The sequence below is a fragment of the Phalangium opilio genome, unplaced genomic scaffold (genome assembly GCF_054372755.1).
Source record: "Phalangium opilio isolate 3A_F unplaced genomic scaffold, DU_Popi_V2 ptg000021l_1, whole genome shotgun sequence".
NCBI classification, from domain to species: domain Eukaryota; kingdom Metazoa; phylum Arthropoda; class Arachnida; order Opiliones; family Phalangiidae; genus Phalangium; species Phalangium opilio.
The window spans coordinates 620,003-630,194 of NW_028324153.1; the positions used below are offsets into that span (position 1 = coordinate 620,003).

General features: G+C 36.7%; 1 protein-coding gene across 1 annotated transcript; it reads left to right on the forward strand.

Moving 5' to 3' along the window:
• The first annotated feature begins 234 nt into the window (after positions 1 to 234).
• LOC149696365 (lymphoid-specific helicase-like) lies at positions 235 to 8,324 on the forward strand. The gene is made up of 4 exons (XM_089867332.1): positions 235 to 563; positions 7,840 to 7,969; positions 8,031 to 8,174; positions 8,244 to 8,324. The coding sequence occupies exons 1-4, from the start codon at positions 235 to 237 to the stop codon at positions 8,322 to 8,324; spliced, it is 684 nt and encodes a 227-aa protein (XP_089723458.1).
• Positions 8,325 to 10,192: the final 1,868 nt, after the last annotated feature.

Genomic DNA, 10,192 nt, shown 5'->3' on the forward strand with positions numbered 1-10,192 from the left:
AATTACTGTTTTCAAATACTTTGACGATCTCCACGTGTAAGTTCTACAAATTGGTGGGAGTTTTGCCCGTGATAAATGACGGACAATGTTTAAAAAGATCCGAAAACTTTCGATACGTCTTCTTTAACGTTTAAAAAATTTCATTGAAATAGGTTTGAATCTCTTTTGGACGCGGCTGCCACCGTCGAGTGAGATGGAGCGATACTTGCCCGGCGAGAACGTGAACATCGCGTTATGATTTCAATCTGTACTCTGCAGCAACTTCTCACGCAATTTTCACTCCGTCGAACCAAAGCCGATGGGAACATAAATTTAACACCAAAAAAAGAAGTTATCGTTTACACTCGTATGAGCCCTTTGCAAGCAGAGTATTACCAAGCCACTCTGGACAATAGCATTAAAAAGGTGTTAAGAGTCAACAAAGAGTCTCATGTCAATCTTCAGGAATTAGAAAGACCGTGCCATACAGAGATAAACTTTAAAACATTCTGCGCAATTGACGATTCTTATGAAGAGGAAATAATGAAAAGGGTGTTCATAGAAACTATGGAAAATGTTAAAAGGTATGATTTTTTAAACTTTTTTAAGGCACAAACCACTCCAATTATAGGCCGATACTTGGTGGCATTTAAGTAGGCAATTCTCTAACTTGTTTCTGCTAGTTTCGTCGAACTTTTCGAACAAATTTTTCGATCACCAATTCTAATTTTGTAACATTTCGAACTTGGTTCATTGTTTGCGAGAAATGTTACCATTACGGTAATCTAATATTCCACTACTTTTAAATAATAAAAATTGTTAAGCCAAATTTGACCCCAATTGGCTTTGTCTCTCGATCACCTGACTCGGCCATCTTAATTGTTAATTTTTATCTTTGGTTTTTGAATCTTTTCGATTGAGCTCATCTTGAAATCAAACTGGTATAAGCTTAACGAAAACAAACAATCGATTTCGAAATCAACGTTTCGTAATTTTTTGAACGTACGAAATGTATATGAAGTTAAAGAATGTCTCAGAGAATTTCCTCCTTTATGAACAATACAAAAGTTTGTTTTAGGCTTATGATAAATTTCGCGCTGGTAGGCCTAGGGGTACAAGCTAGAGGATGACGTAGAAATTCAGTCAAACTTTCTTTTTCTCTCGGCGCGCGTGCTCTGAATTTGCTTCAAATTGTACGTCACAAACGCGCGTACCACTCAATTTCAAGAAGACTTTAAAAGGGTTTTGCCACCATGGATGTACTAATAACTAGCGTTACTGGATTAATCACTCGCACCTTCCATCGTGCATTGAAGAAAGCTCACGCATTGGCTACCAAATTGTAGGGGGTGAGGAGGCGTCGGGTGTTAAAAACACAACTGGAAGTTCTTCGATGGGACAAACGGTAGTCTTTTCCGGTCGTCGGTCATTGGCTGAAATTTGTAGCTGTCTGCTGTTCACAACTTGGCGGGAAAAAATGTAAATACGTAACGCGATATAGCCAATGAACAAAGACCGGAAAAGACTACTGTTTGTCCCATCGAAGACCTTCCGGTCATAAGTTCGTACTTTTCTCGCCAGCCGGCGCTAGGGGTTATGGAGGAAAAACAATGGCCGCGTTTCAGGCTCAGTAATTTATCCAGTAACGCTAGTTATTAGTACATCCATGTTGCCACAGAGTAATGGCAGCTCTCTGCCTTGGACTGTATTAGACAATATGGCAATATAACATAGGTGCCACTACCGCTGTTCATCTCACTTAGTTTCTTGTAGCCTAGTTTTTATCTGACTAATCTAACATTACCGTGGTCTAGCTCATCCTCCTTTTACTTAAGCACACGATATTCACGGCTATTATATAGATCTTACTAATAAAAGCATTTCATCCATTGCAATGTAGAAATGAAAACAGGGCATTGGTGACTAGTCAAATCAATCTGAGCTTGGGCAACCTCATGATGCGATTAAAAAAGATAGTGAAGCATCCGTATCTACTCGAATACCCCTTAACTCGTGATGAGCAATACCTTCTTAGTGAAAACATTGTAAACTGTACACTGTAAAAAAAGGGGGTTCTTCGAGGGCTTTCAATAGAACTCTTACGTTCTAGTTGGAACGCTACAGGTTCCCAGACGTGGTTGAAGGTTCACAGTAGAACAGGAAGGTTCTTAGCAGATCGTATCTAATTAAAAGGGTTCTTGTAATAACGTGTGGGGTTTTAATAGATCCTTGAAGGTTTTTGAAAGAACATTCGGGTTCCTGAAAGATCCTTGAACGTTCTTGAAAGAACATTTGGGTTCTTGCGAGAGCCTTCACGGTTCGTGAGAGAACATTCAGGTTCTCGATAGATCCTTGAGGGTTCGTGAAAGAACATTTAGGTTCTTGATAGATCCTTGAGGGTTCATGAAAAAAATACGGGTTCTTGAAAGATCCTTAAAGGTTCGTGAAAGAATACTGTTAGAAAAAAAGGTTATTCATGGGTATTTGGAAATACCTTGAGGTGTTTATTTACTCTTTTTAGAGTGTTTTGTAACTGAGATGGTGTTTTCTCCGTAAAAAGGTGCTAGTTGACTCTTTACAGGTAATTTGTAAAGGAATTGGCGATTCACTGGTACTTAGAAACACCTTTAGGTTTTATTAACTCTTCCAGGTGTGCTTTAATCTGCAGGGTGTTTTTGTTTCAGCTGGAAGGTGTTCTATCAATGGGTGCTTAGAAAAACGGCACGGTGTTAATTGACCCTTATTGAAATGTTTTTAAACGGAAATATAAGCCGCGTTTACACGAGCTTGCACAACCGTTGCCAACGCATTGGAAACGATTACACAACCGTTTTTAACCGAATCAATTCCGAATCGCATTGTTGTTTGACATAAAACTGTTTGAATGGTGGGGATAAACACCTTTGGGCTTTACTTAACACTTTTTTGCTCATATGGTGTGTTTTTAAGTTAAAGGTTTTTCGATATGAACTTAGATCGTGAAGGGTGAAGAGAGAAATCATCTATTAATTCTACCTGCATAGTGAAACATTCCAAAAATATCCCAAAGATTTTAATAATCAAAATTAATTTATAGTTCTTCGGACTACCTTATACTAAATATTTGAAGGAACTCATACTTATTTTAATTTTTAAGTCATTGGGAAATAATTCTCGGAGAGAGAGAATGTCTTCAAATTAGAGGAATTCATAAAATTACTTGAATTTTCCCTTAACACAGTGACGATGACGTCACGAAGAGGTATAACACTGGACGTGTCTGTGTGTGTGTGTGTGTCTGTCTATCACCGCGTTCGCAGTTGGCAAATCAGAGCAACCGTGTTCGCAATTTCCGGACCGCGTTCGCAGTTAACAGAAATTAGGAAAATTCTACTTCATTACGCTATCTCCACACTTGTCTTTCGTATGGTATATACCACATACACGCAAATCTGTACTTATTGGCTTCTGACAACACCATTAATCTTCTGTGTATACCACATACACGCCAATCTGGAACATTGGCTTCTACTGCATTATCATCGTTGGGGTTAAGATGTACGCGCGATCGGCTACGGTTACGAGAAACGTTTAGCCTCCCAATGGCAGGGCTTCCACCAAATGCTAACGCAATTGCTCTTATTTTTATCATTTGTGAATGAATCGCTTTATATATCCTAAATTTCCAAAAATTGTGAAAACGCTATACGCTAGAAGTCAAACGTCAACAATAGCTATGTTTAAATTCATTTTAAGAATAATGTTTCTTAAAACGGCTTAACTAGAATTAAGGTAAAATACTGACGATTCAAAAAATTAATATCAGTTATATTTATTTAATTATTTAAGATAATCTTCTTTTATTTGGAATGGCACAAGTGAAAGTTTATATAGAACGAGTAATGAAGATTGCATATAAATAGAAACACAAGGTTAATATAAAGCGAGTAGGATTAATTGATCTCTTACAAAATCATAACATTTTCTTATTGCTGAATATTAAATGAAAATATGTTTCGGCATTACGATACCTTTAGTAGTTTTGTAGCTATAAAGCTCTGTTTCATTTCAATATTCCAAGAAATTATTTTATATTAATATTTCAAATTTGGTGTTTACTCTTTAATTCAGCTTTACTACATTTATATATAGTGTAAACTTATACTTCATGGTGAAGTGTTTTTAAAGAGTCACCAAGAGAGAAAAATTGAATATCATTGTCATGATTGCAACCTAACACTGTTAAAATAAGAACCTCTAGGCTCTATGAGGTGGTCATATGCAATAGGGAGTGGGCGTTTGTCAGGGAGGGAAAGAACATCCGACGTCATTTTATACCTCTACTTAGGGGAGCGTTTGTAGGCGCGATGCTGAAATTCCCCCGTCAGGGGGATGGAATCGAGGTTAGAGATATAAGCCTGTGACGTGGCAAGAATGGGTTTGCCCTCTCCCTATAATATATTTCCAACGGATTTGAAACAAACGAGGGTTCTGAGTCAAAATAAATCAGGTTCAGATTTGAACTAAACCGGAGTCAGAGTCGAGCTACACGGGTTCTGGGTTGACTGCAACACTGTTCTTAGGCTAACTCGACAGGGTTAAGAGTCAAACTCGACAGGGTTCAGAGGCAAAATCGATAGGGTTCAGAGTCGAACTACACAGCGTTCTGATTATAACTAAACAGGGTTCAGAGGCAAACTCGACAGGGTTCAGAGTCGAACTACACAGCGTTCGGATTATAACTAAACAGGGTTCTGGGTCGAACTAAACCGGGTTCTGGGTTTAACGCAATACAATTCTTAGCCGTACGAAGCGGGGTTCAGAGTCGAACTCAACACGGTTCTCAGGCAAACTACACATGGTTCCGATTACAACTGAACAAGGTTCTGATGCACACGCCACATGATTCAGGGAGGAACCTAATACGGTTCCAAAAGAAACTAACTTGGTTCAAAGAAAAACCCCAGCTCGGATCGTAGATGAACTCTTTAGGGCTTTAGAGAGAACTCATATCAAAGAGTTCTTTGTAGATCAAAAAAGGGTTTAAAATAGGGGACAAGCGTTAAGAACCCTTTTCTCGGCAAAGTAGAACCTTTTTTTCTTAGAGAGTAGTGGCAAATTAAGGGTTGTTGATTGCTTACTTAAAGAATTGAAGAAGAGAGGGCACAAAGTAAGTTCAAATGACCAGTGGTGCGCGAGTCCCGTTTTTATTTTTTTTTTTTTCGGTTTCGAGCCGCGAGACCGAGTATCAAAACTAATTTCATATCGAGAATCAAGTATTCTGAGAGAGCGGTAGCTCTCTTAGATAAGACTTCATACTGCTCTTAATGTATATGGAGGGGTTTTTGTTTCGATGTAGTTTTTTTTTGCATTTTATTAACTGTTTTGATATAATTCTACAGAACTACAATTCGGGCCCTTAATATGTGGTTAAAATTTCAAAGAGATCCATAAATTAGTTTATTTTATAAAAAAACTAAAGTTGCTAAGGGTGGTTTTCATTTCCATAAAATTAATCACACCTTTTGATGAAAAACAGAAATTTTTCCCATAGAAATAACATGGGAAATTTTTCGAAAAAAACAAATCGGTTACTCGTGATTTAGAAAAACTATACGTTGGTTAGTTTTGGGAACGGTCTTAAATTAAACTTTAAACTAAAATCTAGGATCATTTTTCTTGTTATTAAGAAAAATTTATTTTAAGGATGTTTAATTTTAAATTTTAAAAACGACCCCAATCTGCGATATTTTAGCATGGATACACTGTTTTTATTAGTAAATATCAGCCCGACCAATATTGGCCTTTTTCTATGTATAGTTGCATCATAATAATCCGATTGTTTTTTCTTAATGCATTTTGGTTGAAATGGCCTATCGATAGTGAGATAAGACTGCTTTAATATTGCCGCCGTGACAATATTACCCCGTTTGTGGCCGCCATTTTTTTAAGGGGAAAATTTTTTTAGAGTGGGTCCTTTTTCGTTGTCATTTTCATATGTTTTGAGGATTTGCTCATGGATGGATTTTAAATATAATATAAAGTAAGTTTCAAGCTTTAATATAAGCCTAATTTCATAATTTTCCACCTTTTTATTGTCCCACAATCTATTTCTAAACTTGCCACTTTTTTAAGGCGGTGAAACTCGTGAAATTGCGCTAAGCTTTGGCTTACCGTTAATTTTTGCCATTTAAAAAAATGTTTACCTCTCGTTGGCCGTTACTTCGCCTTCTCGTATCGTCGAATTTTTAAAGTTTAGACTTTGAAAGTAGTGCTTTGTTTTCTTAAATATTACTTAATTTTACAAATTTAAAACGAATTCAATGTTTTTTGTTGATGGGACGCGCCATGTATTTGAATTTCGTTCCCTCGAAACTACCCCCTTTAAGTTACTGGCCGGAGACTTTTTCTTTAACGCCGTCTGTTGACTCTGTTTTCGGTCGCTTCAGCCCGGAAAACAGCTGTAGTGAGAAATGTTATTTACTAAAAATGTATGCGCTCAGTGTGTTGTTGGTTTTGCCTTTTAATGTTCTAATCGTGCTGCGCGTCGAGGTTTACGAATCCAACGTGTGTTGCGAAATGAAAATCAAGAGTGCATACTATATGATCTATGCTTTAAAAGGAATTTGACGGCGAAAGTCAAGCAAAAGAAACGGTATTAGGCCTTGCCAAAAGTTGACTGAGCTATAGTGAGCCTTCGTCAGATTATCACATGTCATGATATAAGAAATTGACCCTCGGATATCTAGGAGATGGTTATAAAGTTACTAATTCTCGATTTTGGAGGTAGATACTGTCTAGTGACACTCAAAGTAACGATTTAATCTTATAAACAGACTACCATCATAAGCCCATATCGTAAATTAACCGATGTTTATATCAAATCTTAATTGAAATACCAATACCCATTTTTTTTATCTCCATGAATGTTAAATATCAACATCAAAAATTATCTACTGAAAGAGATATCTACTTATATTCCATTCAAATTTCTCGCAACATTTCAAATTAACGAGTAGAAATGTGCAAATGAAGTTCAAACCGATTAATTGGGCAAATTGCTATATTGGTCACTGTTACCGATCACAGATAGATTTGCGTCCTTCAGTAGTGTTTATTATGCTTGTGAAATGGTAAGCGAAATCTGTGATTGAAGTTTAAAATAGACATGAGCAAAAAGTGCTTCAAGTCATATCAACTCGATTACCGAATATCTAAATTTGACTAAAAAAGTAGGTTGATACCTCTTTCAGTAGATGATTGATTGATATTTCAGTTTCATTGAGTTTAAAAAAAATTGATTCCACCATTGGTTAATTTACAATATTGACCAATCGACAATCACAAATTTTAATAACTAAATTACAAAAACCGGTTAAACTATCAAATTAAGAGGTTTCTTAACTTTACAAAATTATTACAATCTAACATGCAAAAATCCAAGGCTTAAATACATTTTACTTTTATATTAACCGCTGCAAAAGGATTGACCAATAAACACTAACTAAAATTACGTAATGAAAGAGGAAGTGACGTACATTTGGTTTGGATAAAGGTTTGGCGGGAGATCCAAATGTCGATTTGGATTTGGGTTAGAGAATACGGTTTTAAGCGCCCTATCCAAATGGAACCGATCCAAACGTTTAGATTTGGATTCTCATCCAAATGATTTAGATCCTTAGAGAATAGGGTCCCAGAACAGTTTGACAAACTGTTTAATTTATTAAAAACTTCCTTGAAAAAGTACCCTGTTTCAAGAGAGTCGATTTCTCCAGCTCAAAGATTGGCACTCACATTAAGGTAAGCACAGTTAATTAGTTAATTTTAGTAATTTAATTAATTATACTCATAATTAATTAATTAATTAATTGAATTGTGAAGATATCTGGCTACTGGAAATAGTCTGGTATCAATTGCATACGCTTTTAGAACCGGTATTTCCACGACACACTATATAGTGAAAGAAACGTGCCAAGCTTTATGGGATGTTTTAGGACCCATTTATTTACCCGTAATTATATAGTTCAAACTATTTATAGTTTTCTCTTTACACAATTAATATCACTTTTCAGATGCCTACTGAAAAAACATGGGCTGATGCTGCGGCAAAATACTATGGAATATGGCAATACCCAAATTGCATTGGTGCTGTAGACGGAAAGTACATTTTAATCCAGCAACCCAAAAACACAGGATCCATGTATTATAATTATAAAGTATGAGCACTCGAATTTAAAATAATGTTAATTTAACTTTTTATAGTAAATTTTCTTAACCATTTCTAGGGAACAAACTCTATCAACCTAATGGCGGTAATTAATGCTGATTATAAATCTCTTGCCGTTGATATTGGTGCTTATGGTTAAAGTTCGGATGGGGGGGGGGTGTTTAAAGCTTCAGAAATTGGAAATGCCTTAGAAAAAAATCAATTAAATGTGCCAGGACCAGCGCTTTTGCCAGGTACAATAATACTAGCACCCCATGTCATGGTTGGTGATGACGCATTCCAATTGCGCCCTGATTTTTTAAAACCATACAACCGGGAAGCCCTGGATAATCAAAAACGGGTCTTTAACTATCGGCTCAGTCGAGCAAGGTAACTTTCTTAAATAATCTTTTTAAATCTCTAGATTAAATATGTATAAATGTAATGATTTTTCTCAAAGGAGGTGTAGTGAAAACGCCTTCGGAATATTGGGAGCTAGGTGGCGAATTTTTAGGAGACCAATTATTCTAGCACCAAACAATGTTGATCTGGTCACCAAAGGCGCGGTGGTACTACATAATTATCTAATGACAGAAGAAGCGGTTGTGGATGGACCAAAAAATGTTTACTACTCCCCTGGTTATGTGGAAAATGAATTGTGGAGAAATGAACAATCTAATGCCTTTGCAAATGCACAGTCAACTCGAGCTATGAACAATTTAATGCCTTTGCAAATGTACAGTCAACTCGAGCTAAGAATTTTTAAAAAGACGCTGCTGCCGTTCGCGATCAGTTTGCCGAATATTTCTTTTCAGAAAATGGACAGGTTGAATGACAATGGAATATACCAGGCGTAACCAAACAAGATTCACTCAAAACACTTCGTTAAAATTTAGTAAATAAATTAATAATTGTATTGTGGTTCTGTGAATATATATAAAACGAATTTTTATTAAATACTACTATTTACAATGTATCATGTTATTATTATTCATCGTCTGAGTGAAAGGAAAAGGCTGTTTGAATAAGTTTCAGTTCAAATTGGTTTCGCTTTTCTGCTTTAACTCTCCTGGCAATGTCCGCAATGTACTTCCCAAATCTATCAAATGCGTCCTCTTGTACATTATTAGTACTTTCTGCGACTTTCAACGTAACTCTAAAATTATAGTTCGAAAACAGCCATGTTATTTCATATCGACTTTGGCTTCCCTGACAATGATTACTTGTCAATTTGAGCTATTTGCTCATCAATATCGTCATCTTCAAGGTGTCTTTTCTTTGCTTTGCGCTTGCCGCACACCGGTGGTCAAAAATGAGAATGGGGCAAAGTTTGCGGTTTCAAAATTGATGCTTGTGATGTAGAGGGACATGGGTTTTCTAAATCAATTTGAGGTGGAACCTCAATTTCTTCCCCTTGTTCAGTTTCAAGCGTCCCACCTGCAGCAAGGTCTGAAAGAATCTGAAACACATAAGCAGTTAGTTTATGAAGTTCAGAGTGGTGAGAATTCTTAGGACTCACTTTGGTCGCTTCTGAGTCATTTTTTTGGGCATCCAATTGCAACGGAATCGACGTCCGTTAACAAGGCGTTCAGTCAATCCTTATAAAGGAGGACCGTAGTCACAACGCTAAGTGTTAAAATCATGTTACCCAGGTTCTTTCTTGGATGTGCCGCTTTCGGAGGTCCTTGGTTGGAGACTAAATTTTATCCTTATTTCAAATTAGAAGACATAGCGATAGATCAAAAACTCTTTGAACTTTTATTAACGTAACTTAAACATAAATTAAACATAAATCATAAAAGACGAGTCTGAACCACGCGGTTCAGCAACGGTGACGACTACATTCTGTCCGTGAATGCGACTGCGAATGTGTTCTAACAATATAAAATTTCTCTTTTATTCCTTCCCAGTGGGATGCTAACTCCTTTCCGCAAAAGGGGGAAGGGTGGCAACCGGAAAGAACTAGATGTGTGGGGTCGCGGTAGTTACAAGACGGCAGTGGACTGAGCATAAGCCAAAGGTTTAAAA

What these genes read in the sequence shown, in the direction of transcription:
- LOC149696365 (XM_089867332.1), top strand. Translation starts at nt 235, where the DNA reads ATGATTTCAATCTGTACTCTGCAGCAACTTCTCACGCAATTTTCACTC. An exon ending in ACTATGGAAAATGTTAAAAG is followed by an intron (nt 564 to 7,839) that starts GTATGATTTTTT and finishes TGAATTGTGAAG; the next exon opens with ATATCTGGCTACTGGAAATA. An exon ending in CCATGTATTATAATTATAAA is followed by an intron (nt 8,175 to 8,243) that starts GTATGAGCACTC and finishes AACCATTTCTAG; the next exon opens with GGAACAAACTCTATCAACCT.